At 40.6% G+C, this 25252-nt stretch overlaps 1 protein-coding gene across 1 annotated transcript; it reads left to right on the plus strand.

Annotated features, from left to right (window-relative positions):
- The first annotated feature begins 640 nt into the window (after positions 1 to 640).
- Positions 641 to 25252, plus strand: LOC137013651 (B-cell receptor CD22-like). The gene is made up of 10 exons (XM_067377610.1): positions 641 to 656; positions 817 to 873; positions 2053 to 2394; positions 2491 to 2739; positions 14825 to 15079; positions 15193 to 15286; positions 22685 to 22724; positions 22939 to 23016; positions 23091 to 23168; positions 23837 to 25252. Exons 2-10 carry the CDS (start codon positions 819 to 821, stop codon positions 23858 to 23860), a joined length of 1215 nt encoding a protein of 404 aa, XP_067233711.1. The 5' UTR covers positions 641 to 656; positions 817 to 818; the 3' UTR covers positions 23861 to 25252.

A 25252-nucleotide genomic window follows, 5' to 3' on the forward strand; every position in this document is an offset into this window, starting at 1 on the left:
TGTTTTGGAAACACAGTTACAGCAGCCAGAGATAATCTAATGTTAAAATGTCTAGAATCAAGAGCCCAACTAAACACTCACCTCCATAATGGTGATAACTGATAAACTGAAGACAAAAAATAATAAAAAAATTATCTCAAGGATGTCAAAATATAACTTCTCTGTCCCAGTCAAAGTGATGACATCCAATCTTACTCAATATAAGTTCCTATATTGAGTATCTTGCTCATTAATTCTTCAGAAAAAGTTTACAGGAAGAAAGATGGTAAAAATCTAATATAAAATGCAGTATTTTTGTTTGATTTATAGCTGAACTCCCCTTCAGTCTTAAAATGTGCACACACAAGTGAAACTGCAAATGCATCCTATTTGTTAATAAATCTGTGTACATGATTCACTGATAAATCAAAGTGGTGGGGAAATTTCTTATTGCTAAATTTCTAAAAATCTAAATTTGGATCATGAAAAATGCCAATCTAAAAACAATTTGGATTATGATGAAAAGTTGTTGAAGCTGTCTAACATAGCTTGTGTAGGCAGGAGTCAAAAAAGAGGAAGAGACATTTTCTGTCTGTGCAAGTGTTTTAAGATAAACAGTGTGCAACCATAGGAAATTCATCAGTTTAACGACTGCTGGAGAGACTCTACAGAACACGGTAAGAGTTACGCTGGTTAATATGTGACTATAGTGTGATTAATACTGTTGTAGAAACCACTGATCTATTCAATATACAATATTCTTAATGAAAAATGATTAATGGAAAGGCTGCATTATTGTCATGACATTTGTGTTATACTGTATTATTGTTCTCGTAGTGATGTCAGTCAGAATGGCTCCTCCTCGTCCTCTAGTGTTTCTGCTCATGATTTGTGGTGAGTCATTGAAGACTTAAAGGTGCAATAAGCGATTTCTGAGAAACACCGCTGATATTTGAAATCAACCCAAACAAACATGCCCTTTGCTTCATTGCTCCGCCCCTCCTTCAAAATGTACTGTTATGCCGCATTCCAGGCAACCTGCAATCCGTGTTTTTCCAAACTTCTACCCATGAAAGTGCACTGGAACAGCAGTTAAAGCCGTGACTTCCCACCCGTGAACTCGTACTACATCGATCTACTCCCAGTTACGGGTTCTGACGTCACATAGCCCGCGAAACAACAATGGCAGCCTCTACGGATGCTGTGTTTATACAAGTGCACAGTAAAATAACGTGAAATAAAAGGTATAACAGCTTCTCTTGCCTTATGCGCCGTTTTCCTCCTCTGTTTCCTTCAAATAAGCAAGGAGTAAGCACCTTTGGGGATAGAAATAATTGTTAATGAGCATAAGCCCCGTACGGTCCGCCATGTTGGTTTGTTTACACTTTCACGCAGTTTGGCATGACTTTCCTGGAAAGCTACAAAATCGTGAGTCGTGATTTGAAGCTGTGACTTACAGGCTCAAAAACCTGCCTGGAACGCAGCATTACTACAGCTAACATTACAACAACAGTTTACCTTGGTTCTGTGAAACATAGCAAAACCAATGTTACTCACGTATAAAGCAGAAACAACGCAACCTCAGCGTCCATTTTCAGGCCTTCCCAATTTCTCAGTGCTGGAAAGCTTTCCTAATATTCTAAAGTTCTTGCCTGTTCATAACCCTTCTTTTTCCAGTGATATTCCTCTGAGCTTTTCTCTTTTGTAATGTCTCTCAGCCATCTCTCTTTCTACAGTCTTTCTTCAAACCTGCCTCTTGCTCACTCTCTTTCTCTCTCCTCCTCCATCATGAGTGGACATGCCCCCTACTGCTGATTGGCTACAAGTGTGTTTTGGCGTTCGGCTTGACTTTCAACAGTGTTTCTCAGAAATTGCTCACTGCTCCTTTTAAAAAAAATGTGGATGTTGCTTAATAAATAAACTTTTTCATTGTTATTTACATTGGATTACCTGTTGAACCCATTCACAAATATTTTCTTGCATTAATTAAAAATACAAAATAAGGTTTGGGACAACATGAATGTAATTATTAAGGAATCGATTTTGGGTGAAATATCCCTTTATGTGTTTTAGGAGTTTGTAGCCAATGGGATGTGAGTTACAGTCCTTCACACATCTGTGCACTAAAGGACTCATCTGTGATAATGAGCTGCACTTATACATACCCTACTGGATATCAGATCATGAAAGTGTTCTGGACCAAAATAATCGAAAAAAAGGAAACAGAAGAGTTTCCAGATCTATCTGAGGACCCCGAATACAGTCAGAGGCTTCAGTATCTGGGAGATAAAAGGCAGAACTGCACCATGAGGCTGAGTCATGTGACACTGAAGGATTCACATGAGTATTATTTCAGATTCATCACTAATAAAGACAAATGGACTGGTAAATCTGGAGTGACTCTTTCTGTCACAGGTGACTTTCATGAGGTTTAGCTCTTCTTCTGTGCATTAAGTTGAATTATAATCAGTGTATAATAGCAGCAGTAGATATAATGTGTGTTGTGTTCAGATCTTCAGGTGGAGTCTCCTGAGAGAGTGACAGAGGGAAATTCAGTCAGTCTGACATGTAAAAGCAGCTGCACTCTGACTGACAGAGCAACATTCATCTGGTACAGAAACTCAGAACCATTAACTGAGAGAAGAGACAGAAACAATGAACTCCTGCTGCAGTCAGTCAGAGCAGAGGATGCAGGCAGATATAGCTGTGCTGTACATGGACACAGTCACGTCTCTCCCGCTGTTTATCTCAATGTTATTTGTGAGTATGCATTTAAAGGTGCCCTAGAACCCTTTTTTACAAGATGTAATATAAGTCTAAGGTGTCCCCTGAATGGGTCTGTGAAGTTTCAGCTCAAAATACCCCATAGATTTTTTATTATTTAATTTTTTAACTGCCTATTTTGGGGCATGATTAAATATGTGCCGCCGATTCATTGCGCTTCCCCTTTAAATGCTCGTGCTCACGACTATAATACATTGTATAAACAAAGTTCACACAACTAATATAACCCTCAAAATGGATCTTTACAAAGTGTTCGTCATGCAGCATATCAGATCATGTAAGTAGGCTATTTATTTGGATGTTTACATTTGATTCTGAATGAGTTTGATAGTAGCCTATGTGTAGGGTTGCCAACTTTCTTCTATATAATATATTTCATACATTATAGAATATTATAATACAACTTATTAGGCCTATATATATATATATATATATATATATATATATATATATATATATATATATAATAGAAAAGCAGGCCTAATCAATATACAAGACTGAACCACATAGATGTGAATTATAAAGGCTATCATGATCATTTTTCCAACAATCAACCATGGATTTGTTAAGTTTATAATACGTTTTATTTTTAACTTAAACAAATAGAACATATAACATTCAAAACTCAACGGCTTGGACTGCATTTGAAGAAAAATAAACACAACAGTTTTCTGTAGCCTTGTGCAAACTTATTCAATAGAATTAGACTTCTAGAATCTTCTTTCCAGTGCAAAAAGTAATATTTTTAATTTAATTATACAACATTTTAAGGAAGTGTAGTGCAAATATCTTTATATAATTATACTTCCATTATAGTTAACTTTCTTTCCAGTGCAAAACAATAATACATAAAAAAACAGCTAATAAAGAAAATATAAAATATTGCACTCAAATACTGCATTCAAGCAATACTACGCCTGTATGTATGCACATGGAAAATCTCACAGAAACAAATAAACCTCCAGAATAAGTACATTGTGCAGCTATTTTTTCCATGTGTACTTTTTTTGATTTCTTGCAGCAGCGAGTAGTTCTGTCCTGTAGAGCTGCACTGTAGAACTCTGTACAAGACATCTCATAATTCAGAGTGATGATCAGCTCACTTTTTATTAGTCCAACTGAACATTTGTTTCGTACATCTGACCATTTATTTTTCATTGCCGAGAACACCCTCTCCACATACCCAGTGGAAGATGGGATGCTGAGGACAAAGGACACCACAGCAAGGATGTTTGGGAGATCAGCTGCCTGTAGAACTGCCATCCACTTCTCTGCTGTTCCCTTGGACACCCAGTCATCATGCTCTGTGAGATGCTTTAGAATGTTGTTGGCAGTAACACACTCATCATAAAGCATATCCATGGAGATGTTTTGCGTGCTAACCAGGTGAAGCTGCTCAATGATCTTCTCCATGCCATCATAAGAGATCCTCCCAGATGTCAGAGAGAGGGGCTGTAGATGGAAAAGCCAGTTGTCTTCTGAAAAATTGAACCATTTTTGTATGTACGTAATGGCAGTGTTTAAGAAGGCTGTAAACTCCTGTCTGGCAACATCAGCATCAGATGGAGAAAGACGCTGAAGCTTTTGTTTAGTTAGGTAGCCATAAAACCCATCATCTCTTCTCTGAGATAGTTTTGTCAGAAAAGAGTGCATGATGGCATAGAGGTCAGCTGATGTGGTGTCATTCCTCTCCAGCTTTTTGACCACTTCTTCAAAGAGGGTCAGGATGTTGTTACAAAAGAGGAGATACACCTCCACAAGATCAGGCTCGTCGTCCTCAACGCCAGCAGCATTGTTTGTTAATTTCAGCAATGTTTGCAGGTGCCTTGGACAGTCAACACCCATGCTAATGAAACAGGACTTGAGAGCAGTCCAGTTCTGGAGCAGGCGACTGATTGCAGGGTTGAGTGACAGCCATCTGGTCACCACATGGCGCATGACTTCATGGAACTCGACATCACAAAAGGCACAAAACTCCTTCAGAGACTCTCTCCTTTTTGCAGAGATGGAAAAGAAACTGTAGACCTTCAGAACTACATTTTCTATGTCGACTGAGAGCTGATCCAGGGCATACTTTATGGTGTTATGGACAATATGCGCATGGCAGTTGCCTCTGAGGAGATCACTGTTTGAACTTTTTAATTTTGAGAATACTGAATTGTGGATTCCATAATTGACATTTGAATTGTCTGCACTGAATGCAGACACATGATCCAAAGTCAGGCCCAGGTTTCCAAGAGAGCTCCGAATTGTAGTGACTATTCCCTCAGCAGATTCATCTGGATTTTCAACAAAATCTATCAACTTGTTCATGACCCCGCACTCTGCAGTGAAAAACTGTACAGCCAAGGGAAACATCTTGCGATTGCCCTTGTTAGATGCATCAGTTTGAATAGAGAATGGACGTGGATTCTCAGCACTTTTTAATTTGTTGATCACCTCCTGTACTGCCTTTGGGGCAAGGACTTCTGTGACTAGTGCCTCTGCTTTTGTTCTCCCACAGGACATCTTCTTGACAATATTAGAATCGCTCAGTGTTCGGTGACAGAGCTTAAGCCCACAGTCAGAACTGTTGTAGCTCAAATTGTGGTTCACTGTATGATATACATGTGCTAGCTCAGCAGCAGTGACCTAAAGAAAGAGATATACAATTTCACTATTTGTAAGCCTATGCTTTGAGTAGGCTTAGTTATATAAACTATTTGGTGGTTGGACTGTTGGACTGAATGTCTGTAAAAGTCTGTCTCTCTCTGTGTGTGTGTGTGTGTGTGTGTGTGGTTTATACATAGGCCTATTTTAGGTTAGGCCTACCTAAGTATTAGCCTAAGCCATATAGAAAAAAAATAGATAGCCTATATTGAAATAGCATTTTAAAGTGTCAAAAACAAATTTCAAGTGTTATTTGAATAAACTTTGCTAATCTTTGAACCCCCTTCAAAGACCCCACCCTTTTTTAAACCTTGAGCTATCTAAATCCATAATTATTTCCCTCCTCCAGATACCTTATTAAGAAACCCATCAGAAATGATTGACATATTATGAGGGAGTGGGAGACAGGAACACAACAAGGGGGAACACAGGGGAGATGTATATGGAATGTTAGGCTAAACCTATACTATCTCTTTTAATATAATCACTTTCTTATCAACTATATTTGAGTTTTAAAAATCCACATGATTACATAGCCTACCATATCAGCCTCTGGAGTCGTCTGACGGACAAGGAACCTTGACATCGCTCCCTCCTGTACCCGCAGCCTCTCGCTCCTCTTGTGATTATCGCTTGATGCGTGCTGCTTAATATCACACACTCCGCCGTGACAAACAGAAAAAACGCGACGGCATATGGTACAATTGGCCTTGTATTCATTGTCCCTCAGGCATTCCAGCCACGGGTAGTCATTTTCCCATTCAGTTCTATATTTTTGTGCTCTTTTCTTTTTCGCCGGCGGCTCGGAGGTAGTCATTTTTACATTTCCCGCTGTTGTCACTTGTCGTCATCGTTGCTACGATACGTGACTCACAATGACTGAAACGACCAATTAAAAGGGCATTCTCTGATGATGTTCCAAGATGGTAAAAGCGCTACGCTGATCATAGACAAACAGGGGAGAAATTAGTAGGCCTATCTGCCGCACACTGCAAAAAATGACTGTGATTTTAACAGTAAAAAACTGTGAAAATGTCTGTCATGGATTTGCACTGAATTGATTCTCAAAAATACGGAACAAAGTGCGTTCCGTATCAGTTCAATACGGAACAAGACTTTTATGTGTCAAATACGGGACGATTCCGTATTATACGGAACGGTTGGCAACCCTACCTATGTGTGGCTAATGGGCTAAAGCTAACTTACACACTGTTGGAGAGATTTATGAACAAGGAAGTTGTGTTTATGAATTATAGTATTATAGTTACATTATATTATAATAACAGAGTAAAAACACAATGTTGCGCTTTTTGTAAAATAAAGAAAACTAACATGATGCGTGATCTCTCTGAACGAAGTCCAATCTGATAGTTCTCAGAAAATGAACTAACTTATGAATACTAATGACAAAAAAATGACACTTATGTCTAAAGAAACGTTGAAATGTCAGGTTTTAAATTGTGCAAGTCAAATTGTGCAAAACAAACATTCTGTGTTTATGTAATCTGTATGAAAAGATTATCCACTAATGCGGCCACGCCCATGGAGGGAGCACTATTCAAAGATAAATTCAGAGGCAATACTTGTATGCATTGTCTCAATCGTGTATTTATTGTCTTGAAAAGTGTTTATTTGGATGTTAAAGCCATGGTTAGTGATCTCTAGAAGACATTAGTTCCTGATTCCTGTACTTCTTTATATGAATTTGTGGCCTAAAGGTGTACAGAGCGCCCTCAGGCTGTAAGTATAAATTGAAAACAGTACTTATACTGTTCATCACTTATAGTGATGACAATAAATATTGAATAAATATTACTCCTCAGTATAGAAAATTGACATAAATATATAAGAATCCATCAATATTTCTCCAAATGTCCATGCTTTTAAGCTAAAAGCCTATATGAAATGCCAGAGGTAACATAATTGTTCAGAAACTTTGCATCACAGAAATACATTATATTTTAAAGAATATAATAGAATACCATTGTTTTAAATTGTAATAATATTTCACAGTATTGCTGTTTATGATGAGTTTTGACATGCCCTGACTTTTGTGCTTTTTTCAGTTGTTCATAAACATATAAATGACAAAAGTGTCATTACACTGTATTCAGCACAAACTAGGCTACCATAATATGTGAGGAGCATGTATGTACATGTTTGCGTTTTCGAAAGAATGACGTTTATGCGTGGTTATTGAAAAAACAAAAAACTTAACTCACTGAAATAAGGCCAAAAAACAAGACTTCACAAGACTTCTGGGTATTGGAGGTTGTTGACTAGAGGTTTTGCTTCAAAATGATGTAAAATTTGTCCTTCCTACTCCTTATAAAACAATAGAGAGATTTAAATTTTCTAAAACATCTTTGGTCAAGAAACTCAGTATGCGTGGAGGCGTGAATCCTCATGAATAATGGGTGATTCTCACCTGAGAAGACAAAAGAATCGCATAAAGAACTCTAATGAGCTGCATAAATAAAGAGCTCTTTCAGACAGGTAGGTTTTGAAAAAACCCTCTGTGATCATGATTCAAATCTCATGGTGTAAATCAAACATACAGAAAAAACAGCAATACTGTGAAATATTATTACAATTTAAAATAATGGTATTCTAATATATTCTTTAAAATATAATGTATTTCTGTGATGCAAAGTGTCTGAACAATTATGTTACCTCTATGGCATTTCATATAGGCTTTTAGCATAAAAGCATGCACATTTGGAGAAATGGAGATGGATTCTCATATGTTTGTCAATTTTCTATACAGAAGAGTAATATTTGTTCAGGATTTATTGTCATCACTGTGAGTGCTGGATACTGTGTTTTCAATTCATACTCGCAGCCGGAGGGCGCTCTGTACACCTTTAGTCCACAAATGCCTGAGCACTAAAGAAGAATAGGCAATCCAGGAACTAACCGAACTAACAGAGGACAGAGATCGCTAACTATGGCTATTCAAAACACTTTTCAAGACAATAAATACACGATTGAGACGATGAATGCATGTATTGACTCAGATTTTGCGTCTGAATAGCGCTCGCTCCGTGGGCGTGGCCGCATTAGCGGATAATGAGCTGAATCACGGATTTCTGACATGGCTCTCTTTTCATACAGATTACCTAAACACAGAATGTTTGTTTTCGATTTGACTTACACGATTTAAAACCTGACATTTCAACGTTTTTTTAGACATAAGTCTAATTTTTTTGTGATTAGTATTCACTAAGTTACAGTTCATTTTCTGAGAACTATCAGATTGGACTTCCTTCAGAGGGAGACGAGAGATCATGCATCATGTTAGTTTTCTTTATTTTACAAAAAGCACAACATTTTGTTTTTACTCTGAGTGTACACAAATAAAAGAGGATATTCCACAGATTAAAATGGTGTATAACTCTTAATTGTATGTGCAACATTAACAGAGTATTTTGAGTCTCTTTCACACTGGTAAGAAAAAAAACGCGGTGGTATCGCTGACGATACCTTAGACCTCAGACTGTTAAAGGAGGAAAAGAGATTACAATTCATTCCAAATAAGGCATACTTTCAGTTTTTAGTTATAGAAAGAGTCTCAGTGAGTTTTTCTGTAAAGTTAGGTCACTCCGAGAAACATCTTGGTTACAAAGGTAACCCTCGTTCTCTGAAAGAGGGAACGGAGACGTACGTTGGACAGTCCGACGAATAGGAATCTCGCTACAGAGGCCAATCTGATTCCAGTGTAACTAAACGAGCCAATGTACACTGGCATTCAATCATATGCATCAGCTGCTCGCCTCACAGCACGGGTATAATATGAGCAGCAGGTGCGTTGCATCTTCAGGTTTTCGCTGAGGAGCTGAACAGATCAGGCGGCAGCATCAGTGGGGTACAGCAACTGTGGCAATGGGACGTACGTCTCCGTTCCCTCCTTCAGGGAACGAGGGTTACCTTTGTAACTGAGACATTCCCATTCAGATGGTCACGTTTGACGTACGTCGGATAGACCGATGAATAGGAATTCCTACCAAAGTGTCACAGGAGCTGCCTCCCAGCGCTCTTTTGTAAGCCACCTGAACCCCCTTGCCTCAGGAGGGTGAGACAGGGCTAACACAGAGAGTGTCGATCACAGCTGTTCCCCAAAACCCACTCAATGAGACTATTGGATAACACTGGGAAAGCGTACCCTTTCGCAGTGAAAGGAATGCTGTGGAAGCCACATCCTTCACCGAAGGAGTTATGTGAAGAAGTACATATGGACTAACCCCGTAGGGTTGTACTACATATGGAAGAACTGGGGTGACTCCAACCCGATGAAGGGTGGGTTCTCCCAGAGGGAAAGACACGGGCTTCGTTTAGGAGCAACCGTGGAACTAAACATATGGGATCCCTATATGGTCACACATATGGTACACAGCCTAAACCCGATTCTCAAGGATACAACGGAGTATAGACCTGGCGCCAGACGCTTCGCCACATTGGCTGCCGAAGGGAGATCGGAGGACTCAACAGGGTCTGCCTTGTAGGGACTCTCTGGAGTAAAAGCGCATGTAAGCGCAGCAAGCCGACACTAAGCCAGGGCCTCACGGTGCCTCTGATCTGAGGTGAGAACATGGGAGGAGACCGGCTCGACTTGAAGGCTATAGAATCTAGCAAACGTGTTAGGTATCACCCAGCCCGCAGCTCTACAAATGTCTGTCAGCGAGGCGCCACAAGCCAGTGCCCAGGAGGATGCAACAACTCTCGTGGAGTGAGCATGCAACCTGAGCGGGCAGGGCACGCCTTGAGCTTGGTAAGCCTAGGCAATGGCATCCACTATCCAGTGGGCCATCCTCCGCTTGGAGACAGCCTTTCCCTTCTGCTGGCCTCCGTAACAGATAAAGAGCTGGTCTGAGGTCCTGAAGCTTTGGGTTCTGTCTATGTACAGTCGGTCCCTGAAGGGAGTGGTAGGAACCTTGGCCACATAGCCAGGCCGGGATCTCAGTACCACATGGCTGTTACCTGGCCCGAACTCTAGACGCGATTCGTCGACCGAAAATGCCTGCAGGTCCCCTCCTCTCTTGATGGAGGCCAATGCAACCAGCATCAAAGTCTTCATAGACAGAATCTTTAAGTCTGCTGACTGCAAGGGCTCAAAGGGAGCATTCTGGAGTGCTCTCAGCACCAGAGCAAGGTCCCAAGTGGGTATGGAGGGGGGTCGAGGAGGATTTTACCGTCTCGCCCCCCTAAGGAACCTGACGACCAGGTCGTGCTTACTAATGGATTTGCCATCTATGTGGTCGTGGTATGCGGAAATAGCAGCAGCATGCACTTTGAGGGTGGAGGGGGACAGCCTACACTCCAACCCTTGCTGCAAGAAGGAAAGCAAAACTCTGATTGAACATCTTCGGGGGTCTTCTCAGCGAGAAGAGCATCACTCGATGAACAGCTTCCACTTCAAGGCGTAAGCATGTCTCGTAGACGGTGCACGTGCCGAAGTGATGGTGTTAAGTACCTCTGGGGGTAAGTCACCTAGAACCTCCGCGTCCTGTCCAGGGACCAGACATGGAGTTTCCAGAGGTCTGGACATGGGTGCCAAAGTGTGCCCTGTCTCTGAGAAAGAAGGTCCTTCCTCAGAGGGATGCGCCAGGGAGGGGCTGTCGCGAGGAGAGAGAGTTCCGGGAACAGGGCCTGTTGGGCCAATAGGGCACAACTAGCAAGACCTGCTCCTCATCCTCCCTGACTTTGTCTGTGCAAGCAGACTCACTGGGGGAAACGCATATTTGCAAAGGCTCTGGGGCCAGCTGTGTGCCAGTGCATCTGTCCCAAGAGTTCCCTCGGACAGGGAGTAAAACAACTGGCAATAGGAGGTTTCTGGAGAGACAAGTCTACCTGAGCCTCGCCGAACTGACAAATCATCTGGACCACCTGGGGGTGGAGTCGCCACTCTCCTGGCAGCGCAGCTCGTGAGAGCTCATTGGCCACACGGTTGAGCACACCGGGGACATGAATGGTACAAAGCGACCTCAGACGCTTCTGACTCCAAAGGAGGAGATGGTGGGCGAGTTGCGACATGCGATGGGAGCATAGACCACCTTGACGGTTGATGTAAGCAACGGTCGCAGTGTTGTCTGTGTGGACCAGCACATGCTTGACCCGTAACGGCCCTTTGAGGCTGCTCAGGGCAAGGCGTACTGCTAGCAACTCGAGGCAGTTGATGTGCCAATGCAGTTGGGGGCCATAACGAGAAAAGAGATTCTCTGCACAGGGGAGAGTTTGCTATTTTCCCAGTTGACCTGAAAGCCCAACTGGCTGAGGTGACTGAGCACCAGATCCCTGTGTTCACGCAACTGATCCTGCGACTGGGCTAGAATGAGCCAGTCATTGAGATAGTTGAGGATGCGAACACCCTGTTCTCTCATGGGAACAAGGGCTCCCTCCACGACTTTCGTGAAGACGCAGGGAGACAGGGCCAGCCCGAAGGGTAGGACCTTGTACTGACATGCTCGATCCTCGAACGCAAAGTGCAGGAATGGCCTGTGTCGAGGTAGAATCGAGACAGGAAAGTACGTGTCCTACAGGTCGATCGCTGCAAACCAATCTCGGGGACGGATGCACTCGAAAATGCGTTTCTGCGTGAGCATTTTGAACTGTAGCTTGTTGAGGCTCCGATTCAAAACTCACAGGTCCAAGATCGGTCGTAACCCACCGCTTTTCTTGGGTACAATGAAGTAGGGACTGTAGAACCCTGACCTCATATCAGCTGGAGGGACCTGCTCTATTGCGTCCTTCGCCAGTAGGACCGCGATCTCCGTACGCAAGACATGGGCATCGACAGCTTTCACTGCAGTGAAGTGAAAAGGACGGGCTGGGCATCCCACTTGCGACTGGCTCCACGGCGCCGTTTGGAAGGAGGCTGCTGCTGTGGCGTGGTGGCAGCCGCAGGCGGACACCCTCTGCGACGAGCAGGCTGAGGTGCTGCGGGTGGCGGATGATAGGCAGCAGCTGACCCCCGCTGCAGGATGTAGCTGATGGCCTCAGACTGCTTTTGTACAGCTGAGAACTGTTAGGCGAAGTTCTCGACCGCGTCACCAAAGAGGCCGTTCTGGGACATGGGGGAATTAGGAAACTTGTCGGTATCCCTCATGTCAGCCAGACACAGCCAGAGATGGCGTTCCTGGACCACCAAAGTGGACATCGCATGACCCACTGACCACGGCGTGACCTTTCTGATCTGACGAGTGCTTACAGGCCCAGGAAGGGAGAGACGGCTCCCCCCGCCAGGTGGAGTTAGGGCACAGTTGCATGGCAACGGCCCGTTCCACAGGGGGTATGCGTGTATAACCCGTAGCTGCTCCGCCATCAAGGGTGGTGAGGGAGGAGGACCCACCGGGATGGTTTCGTGCAGTAAAAGGTGCCGTCCACGTGCTGATGAGCTCTTCATGCACCTCCGGGAAGAAAGGAAATGGGGTGGGTGGCTGAGAACCAGCACGCGCCACCCTGAGATACCATTCATCCAACCACGAGGGTTCGGGACACGGTTGAAGGTTCCACACGAGCCCTACCCTGTTGGCGGCCCTGGAAAGCACAGCCATCATTTCCGGTTCCGAATTGGGCACAGTTGTTACTCCCGAAGGAGGCAACTGTGCCGAATCATCATCCCCAGAAAGGTCAGGCTCACCCTCCGATGCAGCAATCAACATCTGGTCATCAGGGGGAGCTCCGAAGGATACGGCTGGTGCACACCTCTAAGATGGCCCAGCGTGTTCTCCCGGCAGCTCTACTGGCTGTGGAGTGCAGGAGGGATGAGGGTTCCTAGGGGGTTGGTTCCCCGAAGGAAGCGCGCTCACCATAATCCTCAGATCACCAGAGCCGCTACCCGAAGCAACCCTCTGAGGAGAGTTGGAACAAGGCAGCGGCACTGGGACTCCGCCCTTTTGCAGGAACTGGAGTCTAGACCGCAACTCCTAGACGGTCATCTTCCCACAATGGGTACACGACTCATCCACGAACGCCGCCTCAGCGTGTTTTAAGCCCAGACATGCGATGCAGCTCTCGTGACCATCCCGTGGTGCCAGGTAATGACCGCATCCAGAAACACACAAGTAGAACGTCATCTTTAAAAAGACGTGAGTCTATTTGTGTAAATTTTTTTCAGGGACTTTGCTCTTTAAGTGCCGAAGCACGCAGGGGAACGGTCGCGGCAACACAGACAGGGAAATGTGCAGCCTGTCGTGTGCACTCCTCTTTTTGAAGGCGCAGCTCTTACCAGCTGTAAAAATAGCTTTTTAGTGCTCTAAGCGCACTGTTACCAGCTGTAAAAACAGACCTTACAGCTGAGAACAGCTTTTGCTCAATACAGGCAAACAAAATAAAAAATAGAGACTCGACCCCGCTGCTATGCTGTCCTCCTGCACTGAAAAAAGCAGCATGAAGAGCTGACTTGACTCGTCTTTGTAGACGCTTGTAGATACCATATGTTCGGCTCCGAAGCGAAAAGCTGAAGAAACAACGCACCTGCTGCTCATATACCCGCGTTGCATATGACTGCATGCCAATGTGCATTGGCTCGTTTAGTTACACTCAAAGCAGATTGGCCTCTCTAGTGAGATTCCTATTTGTCGGTCTGTCCGATGTACGTCAAATGTGACTGAATGGGAACAGGCCTGCTGAATGGGAATTGTCTCTCTGTCTCTTTTGATCTGGAGATCAAAGACTTATTATCTTTTGGTGACCATTTGGTTTGTCACAAATAGCTTGAGTTTGTCACCTCTCCTTCAGTCAGGAAGCATGGGTGTCATAGAAGTACTTAGCAGGTTTTTTTTCTGTAAATGGGCTGGTGCCGAAAATTAGATTCTCTGAGTTTGGGTTTCTGGAATTATGTCTTGAAAGAATCATCTGAATGATTCATTTGTCTGGTTTATCCTCAGTCCTTACAATATATATTATAAAATATGCATAATAAGTTATAATCCATTGCAATTAATTATCCATATATAATTCTCTTTATGGTTGATTTATGTTTATAATTGATCATAACGCGTTATCATTTAATTATACATATATTTCACGAATTCAAGCTTATTCATTACACACCCCTGGTTTGAAATTAAGCAGACATGGGAGAGACATCACCTTTCAGCAGTTTAGTTCCATGGGTTAAGTTTTACAACTCAATAATGATTAATTGGGGAATCAATTTGGTTGGCTTTGTTCATGGATGATCTTACATGGCAATTTTCTTGTTTGTAAATTAGAGTTGTATACTGTAAATACTGCAGTCTTCAGCGTCATTCTTAGCACACCTCTATCATCGAAACAGTCACATTTAAATACTACCTGATACCTAGATCTTCCAGTGTATCCAGAGATCTCCATCAGTTTGTCTGCTGAAATAATGGAGTCTGTGATCAAATTTACTTTGATTGTAAGTGTTTTTGTATTTTTTCTGTGTTAGATCCTCCAAAAAGCGTCTCAGTGTTCATCAGTCCATCTGAAATAGTGTCAGGAGATTCAGTTACTCTGAGCTGCTGCAGTGATTCAAACCCACCTGCTCTGAACATCAGCTGGTTTAAAGGAGGAATGTTTGTAGGATCTGGAAGAATCTACAGCATCTCAAAGATCAGCTCTGATGACAGTGGAGAATACAAGTGCAAGTCCATCAATGAACATGGAGAGAAATACTCTGATGCTGTGACTTTAAATGTAAAGTGTGAGTTTTATTAATCATATTCTGTATATTTGTACTTCAATTCCTTATTTGTCTGTATATTTTGTGTTATGTAGTCCTTTTAAACATTTACTCTGTTTTGGTCTGTATTTCAGCAGTCAGACGTTTCTCGTCTGTAGTGGTTGTTGTTGCTGCTGGTGTTGGTGTTTTACTCGGTGGAGCATCAGGTGCTTTCATCATGTACATTTGGTAAGATGTTCCTCTGTTCATGAATTAGCCTCCTTACAATTTTTTTTTTTTTTCATAAGAAAGTTCTCCAAACATTCAGTTTTGGTTATGGGAACGTTAAAATGTCCAGTTTTCTTGATGTTAGAGGAATGCGTTTTTAAAAGGTATGATGTTCCTGAAACGTTCTTTCCGCTTAACTAAAGTAATTTGTTAAAAAACAAAAAAAAAAACAAAAAAAAAACAGCAGAAATAAAAGCAAATAGTAAGAATTAAAGGTGCCCTCGAATTAAAAATTGAATTACCTCGGCATAGTTAAATAACAAGAGTTCAGTACATGGAAATGATATACAGTGAGTCTCAAACTCCATTGTTTCCTCCTTCTTATATAAATCTCATTTGTTTAAAAGACCTCCAAAGAACAGGCGAATCTCAACATAACACCGACTGTTACGTAACAGTCAGGATTATTAATATGTACGCCCCCAATATTTGCATATGCCAGCCCATGTTCCCAACATTATTAACCAGTAGCAGCCAGTATTAACGACTGGATGTGCACAGCTGAATCATCAGACTAGGTAAGCAAGCAAGGACTATAGCGAAAAATGGCAGATGGAGCAATAATAACTATCATGATCCATGATAACATGATATTTTTAGTGATATTTGTAAACTGTCTTTCTAAATGTTTCGTTAGCATGTTGTACTGTTAAATGTGGTTAAAGTTACCATCGTTTCTTACTGTATTCACAGAGACAAGATCTGTCGCTATTTTCATTTTTAAACACTTGCAGTCTGTATAATTCATAAACACAACTTCATTCTTTATAAATCTCTCCAACAGTGTAGCATTAGCTGTTAACCACAGAGCACAGCCTCAAATTCATTCAGAATCAAATGTAAACAATATAACAGTATACAATACTCACATAATCCGCCGCATACATGCCGCATGCATGGCGAACACTTTGTAAAGATCAGTTTGAGGGTTATTTTAGCTGTGTAAACTTTGTTTATGCACTGTTTAAGGCAAGCGCGAGCTCCGTGGGCGGGGAGCGTCAGCATTTAAAGGGGCCGCAGCATGAATCGGCTCATATTTAATGATGCCCCAAAATAGGCAGTTAAAAAAATTAATTTAAAAAAATCTATGGGGTATTTTGAGCTGAAACTACACAGACACATTCAGGGGACACCTTAGACTTATATTACGTCTTGTAAAAAAACGTTCGATGGCATCTTTAAACAAAATAGGACAATTCAGCTGTATCATTAATTCATGGTACAATGCATGTTGGGAGTCATGGATGGGTTTTGTACTATGCTGGTACCCAGCGTGCATTGCAGCATGAAGCTTTTGATTGTCACCATTGTTGAGATTCATACGCTGATTCTTGATGTCTCTGTGTGTCTAAACGTTACAGTTGTTATCAATTCTTATCATGAATTTAAAAACCTTCATAAATGATTAGAATGACACTGTTGGATCTCATGCCACAGTACTGTAATCACAGTGCTATTAAAATCAAAATTATAAAATTAATAACACATCAAAGATTAGAAACTCAATCTAGATTATGAAAATGTTGTTGTCATCAATCATTTACCAGCATCACCTGGGGCCTGTACCATGAAGCCAGATTAGCTGGCTAGCCAGTTAAGTTTCAGATTAGTTTGTGCCAATCCTGGGTTTTAGGTACCATGAAAGTGACTTGGCTTTTAGCGGTGTTCATCACCATAGTAACTTGCGCTCCATGGCTAACCTGCTCCAGGGCAGGTTATGTTCTGGATAAGAGATCTCAAACCGATATTGGGCCAATCAGATGCAGGCATGAAAACGGGTCAGGGGTGAAAACGGTGAGAAGGATATTACCCCTCTAGGGGGGTCCGGGGGCATGTTCCCCTGGAAGAAAAATTTAAATATTCCACATTTTAAAGCATCAATCTGATGCATTTTGAGATGCTTTTTTGCCAACCTGTGGAGAGCTGGTTAAACTTAACTTCAGCCATGAGTCAAAAATTATTATGGCCTCCTTACTAAGTATTATGCAAGCCATTTCATGCCAGCCTGTCACTGGGTCTAACATTTACAGTATATTTGGGGGAAGAACCTAGCGCTATGATTGGTCGAACTCTTCTTATTTTGCTGTTGCTTGATTTGTGGACTGCACGTGCACAGAGGCGTCACCAAGTTTTTGCGTAGTTTAGAGTGACAAATCGTACCAGCGTACTTTGAAGTCAAAATGCATATCCGCTACGCAAATTGCGTACAGGTTGGCAGGTCTACTTATTAGAACGGTGGACCACTTTACCTTCTGCCTTGTCAGTCCCCTCACCTCAAAATCTACCTCCTCAAAAACGGTAGCATTAGCTAATAGATTTCCACCGGAGCTTTAGCTAGCTGGCCAACGTTGTATTCTCTCCTGTTCAGTGACTCAATTCATCAAGCTGTAGCTAACGTTAGCTAAGTCTATGTCAACAGAGCTCCTGGGTAACTTATATACCAGAAAATATTAAAATTATTGAAACCATTCAGGGCTCAACGCTAGGGATTTTTTCTGCTGGCCCAGTTGGGCCAGTGGTACAAATTTTTACTTTTACTTTTTACTTTTATTTTAAAATTTTCCGGGCCCCACAACAAAAAAATTAATAAAAGTAAAAGACAAGAAAATGGGCCTATAAAATAAGCATAGTTATTGTTTTCATTGTTTTTGATAAATTTAACCTCAATACATAAGGTTATGACACCAAAAGCTACTAGATTTATTATAAATATTATTAGACAAATAAACGGTAAGTAGTAAAATATTAACAAATAATCAAATTACGAGTAATAGCACAAATAAATACAACAGAACAAACATATAAATTAAATGGTGCTTTTCAAGTTTTTCATGTAAGTTTAAAAAGAAGATTTTCAGGTACAGAAATTGTAATCTAATGTATAACTATAGAATAGATAACTTTATTAAAGTTAATCAAGAGCAGTTACAGATGCCTAAAAATGTTTTTAATGTTCAAAATATAAAACGTTAAATACTGTTATTTGAAATTTTTAAAAATGAAGACACTTTAAATGTGAAATTTAACCCGCCAGTAGGTGGCAGCGAATCACTGTTAATGAGCGAATCATTGAGATTCAACTGATTCATTCAAGCGGCTGATTCATTCAGGAAGTGTTGCTCAGAGACGCAAAACAATTCGGTGGAACTTGATATGAAGTTCTTGTTCATTAAACTGTATGCTGAATAAAATCAATATCACATTTGTATTCGTGCTAATATTTGGAGAAAAACTGAGCTCTTTGTGTAATATTGATTAACTTTATTAAATTATATATGAAATATACAGGGGCATTTTTGCCTAGCACACACTACTCTATATCAATAACTATGCTGTGTCTAGTAACGTTAGACTGTTTTTGTAAAGTGAGGGACATACTCGATAATTTCAGATCATTAAATCAACAATTAGCCTACGATATTATAGACGATATATAACGGCACACCCTACAGCACTAGCCCGAACGGGCAAGTGACCGGTGCGTCTACTGTCCCGAGCGTCGTTCACACTGGCCCCGGGCCATCGGGCAGTCCTTATTGTCGAGCTCTGCCATCACTCACCAAATTCAGTCAGGTAAATCGCCGAGGCCAGGCGTGCTTTCAGCTTCTGATGGTGGTCTGCACTGGTGATGCAAGGCCCTTCGCGTTAATATTTCCATGCACTCGCGCGCCCTTCTGGCACGCGCACCTGTTCGCAGTTCACTGAATATGAACTCCCCCCCTCCTTCAAAAAATTTTTCTCATCGAATCTACACGATTCACGTAGGTCACCTATTTTGGTTTCCAAACGGCGAATTTCGCCGAATTTTCATGCCTGCAGATGTGAGCAAAGTGATAGTGACACATCCAACGCACTAAAATCACTCCTCCAGTTTCTCTTCCTCCAAATAAAAGGTCACTATATAGCAGCAAATAAATAATAACAATAAAAAAAATAAACAATGAAATTGTCTGGCTTTAATGATAATTACTTAGAATTATTTTATGATTTATATATGATTTCTATAATTATTATATGATCTATATTATTAATCCATTACACACAAGCAATTTTAGTTTGTTATTACTAAATGCTTAGTTTTAATGAATATTAATATATACAGATCATATGTAATATAAATAAGCTGTAAATAAACTTGTCATGATCACCGTCTGTTCCTGTCAGTTCCCGGACTACATCTCCCATCATCCTCTCTGCCACTCACCTGCACACACTTAACACTAATCACTATCACCACACCCAGCTGCAGCTCATTACCAGGACTATAAAAGACTCTTACACACATCACCTCACTGCTAGGTCTTGTTTTCCCTGTGTGACATTTCTAAGCGTTGTTATTCTGTTTCCCTGTCTGTTCCGGTTCCGGTTCCTGTTGCTGATCCCTGTCTGGTTCTACAGTTCTGTGATTGTTAGCTGCCTGCCTTTTGACCTCTGCCTGTTCTCTGACTACGATTCTGCCTGTCTCTGATGTTCCTTTTCGCCCCGTTTGACCATGCCTGTACGACCACGCTCAACATTTAATCTTAGTCCCGCCTACGTTACAAAACTTTAAATATGATGTGACCTTAAATTCTTGAGTCTCTTTTGCTATATATAAACTTACAATGATAGAGCAAAGAGAATTTATTTTATCTGTCCTCTTTCATCAGTGTAAATGAGTTTTCATTTTCGTCAATCTCTTAACCTTCAGCAAGAGTTTTTAATCACGCTGGCTCTCTCACGAGAAGTGAATCATAGTTTCTCTCTGTTGCAAGGCATGTGATTGGCTGTTCACCACTGATTTCATGCATTCATGTGCATGCACTTCACAAACTCAGGATCAAAGCCTGAGTTGACAGAGAAAGTTGATGATCAGCATCATGGTACCAACAAAGCAAGATTGGAGTGGTTTGGTTTTGTCAACTCGAAAATAAACTTATAACCCTGAGTTTGTTCAACTACCATCATGGTACAGGCCCCTGATCTAAGTTTACTCCTTGCTTTTTTTTAACCATAATAAATGTCTTATAAGCACAGTTACAGCAACTTAAACAAACACCGATCACCATAATGGTAACGCCAAAGAAGACAATAAAACATCAACATCTAAGCCTTTGTTAATTCTCAATAAGAACTTTAGTAGACATATGACAAAAATAAAGAAAAATGGGCTGTGTTTCCCAAAAGCACTGTAAGCCTAAGTTAATCGTAGAGACCATTGGTGGCAATTGTTCTAAGATCAACTTAGGCTTACAATGCTTTTGGGAAATGCAGCCCTGGGGCCTGTACCATGAAGCTGGATTAGCTGGCTAGCCAGGTAAGTTTCAGATTAGTTTGCACCAATCCTGGGTTTTAGGTACCATGAAAGTGATTTGGCTTTTAGCGGTGTTCATCACCATAGTAACTTACACCCCACGGCTAACCTGCTCTGGGGCAGGTTATGTTCTGGATAAGAGATCTCAAACCAAAATTGGACCAGATGTGAGCAAATTGATAGTGACACATCCAACACACTAAAGTCACATCCCCAGTTTCACTTCCTCCAAATTAAAGGTCACTATATAAAAACAAATATTTAAAGATGAAATTGTCTGGCTTTAGTCATAAAATAATTCTAATTATGATTTATATAATTATTATATGATCTATATTATTAATCCACTACACAACAAGCAATTTTAGTTTAACAGTTATTAAAGGGATAGTTCACCCAAAAATGAAAATTTGATGTTTATCTGCTTACCCCCAGTGCATCCAAGATGTAGGTGTCTTTGTTTCTTCAGTAGAACACAAATGATGATTTTTAACTCCAACCGCTGCCGTCTGTCAGTGGTATAATGCAAGTCAGCGGGAACTTGGACTATAAGAGTAAATAAAACACGACAGACAAATCCAAATTAAACCCTGCGGCTTGTGACGACACATTGATGTCCTAAGACACAAAACGATCGGTTTGTGCGAGAAACCGAACAGTAATTATATCATTTTTTACCTCTAATACACCACTATGTCCAATGGCATTCATCACCCGATTCGTGAGGTCTGATTGCGCTCCTGATCAGGGTTTAATTTGGATTTGTCTGTCGTGTTTTATTTACTCTTATAGTCCAAGTTCCCACTGACTTGCATTATACCACTGACAGACGGCAGCGGTTATAGTTAAAAACCATAATTTGTGTTCTACTGAAGAAACAAAGACACCTACATCTTGGATGCACTCGGGGTAAGCAGATAAACACCAAATTTTCATTTTTGGGTGAACTATCCCTTTAAGCATTTAGTTTAAATGAATATTAATATATACAGATCATATAAGCTGTAGAATCAATAGATGACTCTAAAAATGACTACATGTGACCTTACATGTATGAGTCTCTTGCTATATATCATCATGCAACTATATAAACTAACTTCACAAGATAATTTATTTTATTTGTCCTCTTTCATGGACAGGTATTCTCTCTTTAGTGTAAAGTCTTAATTTTCTTCAATTTCTTAACCTTCAGCAAAAGAGTTTTGAATCGCACTGGCTCTCTTGCGAGAAGTGAGTCATAGTTTGTCTCTGTTGCAAGGCATGTGATTGGCTGTTTGCCACTGATGTCATGCATTCATGTTCATGTCATGCAAGCCTGAGTTGACAGAGAAAGTTGATGATCAGCATCATGGTACCAACAAAGCCGGATTGGAGTGGTTTGGTTTTGTCAACTTGAAACTAATCCTACAACCCTGAGTTTGTTCAACTACCATCATGGTACAGGCCCCTGGTTGGTAATGCTTTAAGCTAGTAATACTGCTTGTGGAGTTAATTAATCAGATCTTGAGTGTTTAAATGTCTTCTTTTATCTTCAGTTGATTTCATTTAAGGCTGTGGAAGTCAGTTTTAGTTTCTGTTCATGTTTCCGTTTCCTTCAGTGATTATGCTTGTTCACAGCAGGTGTTTGAATGTTTGAAAGAATGTTTCAGGAACATCATACTAACCTTTAAATAACATTCTATTAAAGAAACTTGACATTTTTATGTTCTTGGAAGGTGAAAAAAAATCATTCTTAGAATGTTGAATTGCTAATCAAAAATAAGTTGAAAGAATGTTTCAGGAACATCATACCTTTTAAAACAGTGTTCCTCTAACATCATAACTTTTATTTTAAAGTTCCCATAACCAAAACTGAATGTTTAGACAATAATCTTATAAACAAAAAAAAAAGTTATCTGGGTAAACACACATGAACAGCTAATCAAGGTCTTATACTAAGCATAACAGGCCAGTTGAAGCTGAACTTGGTAGGATAGTGACCCCTTGGTAGGACAGGACACCCCTGGGTTAAGTGTACACATCCACACATCTTTAAATGTGCTGTTTATTCATCTTTCTTTTAACAGTCTTACTAAAAGGATGAAAAGAAGACCTGCTATGAAGGAGGTGAGATGATCACAATTATTTATTAAGTGTTTTCGTGCATGCAGAGATGTTTCCTAGATGCAATGAGACATACAGAGATATTAAGAGTAAAAGACACACTTCTAGATTCAGTTAAACTGATTTCCATCAAGATCTTCTAAACATTCTAAACATTACAGTAATCAGATTTAAAACATGAACTCACAATGTTTGCTTCCTTTTGTCTCTCCTATAGATCTCTGATCCGAATGAAGACACATATACAGCTCTTGATCACAAGTCTATGACCTCTGAGCTGTACGACACACTCACAGTAAGTGAAACGTCAAAATCAGATAATCCATCACAGATAGTCACATGACCAATCTCTCACTCCCTTTCACACAGACCATTCATCCCAGACCTCCTGAAAACTCCTGCATGACTCTTGGTCCTCAGAGCTTTTCTAAACATGAGAATCCATCAGTAAGTGTCAGAACCTGCAGTTCTTCTCAATATAAAGTTCAGAGAATATTTATTGTCTATCAGCAATGATAGACAATAGGTTAAAAGGCTCTCATTCAATACAACATAATACATGTATACAATCCACAACGCACAATTCATTTTAAAACAAACATCTTAAAATTAAAAAACAACCCCGCACACAATTACTTAACCTTGTTTAAAATAGTTACTGCATTGGGCACAAAAGAATTTCTGTAAGCCTTCTTCTTAGCCAAAGGAGTTCTAAACTGGCAACCTGATGGAAGTAGCTGAAAAGCATCATAAAGAGGATGTGTACAATCTGTAATAATAGAAGCTGCTTTCCTCTTTACTGCCATATACTAAAGGTTTGAAAGGTGAAGCTGCGATACCCCAGTAATCTATGATGCCTGCTTAATAATTTTTGATAATTTTTTCTTATTTCCAGCTGAAAGTAGGCTATACCAAGAAACAATAATAAATGTTCATGACTGATTCCAAAAGTGACCGATACACTGTAGCCATGATATCCTGTCTAACATCAAATCTTTTCAGCTGTCTCAATAAATCAATAAAACCATCTTCCGTACTAGTTTGGTTGTTTTATTTATCTTGTGAAAGGTTTTATAATGTTGTTGATGTCGCTCTTCATCTTATTGTTTGTCCAGATCAACAGGAAGATGCTGCAGTAAGAGGTGGAGCACAAAGGAACCCATCCTGATCTTTGTGGGCGGAGCCACTGATAATTGTCAGGAATCTTCATTGTTGAGTCACTAAAGTGTTTTAATTCTGTATAATTTAAGAAACATGATGTAACAGTGGAATTAAATGAAAGTTTAACACTGGTGAACTTTCAGTGTGTGAATGCATAATGTTAAGTCAGCAGAGCAAAACACCTAAAGTGATCAAACACCACAACTAAAGTTCAGTTGTGGCAAAAAAGTTGTGTTTTTCTCATTTTACAACACTTTCCTGTTTTTAAATTATAGTTGAACCAAATCATAATTGTGTGCATTCACAATGGAAAATGTATCTCATTTTTATCAGGTCCTGTTATTCTGTCTCTTGTGTTCCTGTATCTTCCCATCTAAGTGATCAGATTGCTTTGTGATTGTCTCATATGCATGTGCTTGTACAAACCTTACAGGCAAATTGATACTGCATATATAGATACTCACAAAATACAGGTGCTGGTCATATAATTAGAATATCATCAAAAAGTTTTATTTCACTAATTCCATTCAGAAAGTGAAACTTGTATATTATATTCATTCATTACACACAGACTGATATATTTCAAATTTTTATTTCTTTTAATTTTGATGATCACAAAGAGTGGATTGCAGCTGGAGTCACTGCTTCAAGAACCACTACACACAGACATATGCGAGACATGGGTTTCAGCTGTTGCATTTCTTGTGTCAAGCTACTCTTGAACAACAGACAGCAGCAGAAGCATCTAAAGACAAAAAGGACTGGACTGCTGCTGAGTGGTCCAAAGTTATGTTCTCTGATGAAAGTAAATTTTGCATTTCCTTTGGAAATCAGGGTCCTAGAGTCTGGAGGAAGAGAGGAGAGGCACACAATCCGCGTTGCTTGAGGTCCAGTGTAAAGTTTCCACAGTCAGTGATGGTTTGGGGTGCCATGTCATCTGCTGGTGTTGGTCCACTGTGTTTTCTGAGGTCCAAGGTCAACGCAGCCATATACCAGGAAGTTTTAGAGCACTTCATGCTTTCTGATGCTGACCAACTTTATGGAGATGCAGATTTCATTTTCCAACAGGATTTGGCACCTGCACACAGTGCCAAAGCTACCAGTACCTGGTTTAAGGACCATGGTATCCCTGTTCTTAATTGGCCAGCAAACTCGCCTGACCTTAACCCCATAGAAAAAATCTATGGGGTATTGTAGGAACTGTGGACGAACCAGACAAATGAATCATTCAGATGATTCTTTCAAAACATATTTCTAATTTAGAATTAAGGTTCCGGCTCCAGCCCGTCTGCAGATAAAGCCAGGCTGATTACTTTTACAACACATGCTTCCTGATAGCAGGAGAAGTGACATACCAAAGGGTCACCCAA

The sequence above is a fragment of the Chanodichthys erythropterus genome, chromosome 3, assembly GCF_024489055.1.
Source record: "Chanodichthys erythropterus isolate Z2021 chromosome 3, ASM2448905v1, whole genome shotgun sequence".
In the NCBI taxonomy this organism is placed as follows: Eukaryota; Metazoa; Chordata; class Actinopteri; order Cypriniformes; family Xenocyprididae; genus Chanodichthys; species Chanodichthys erythropterus.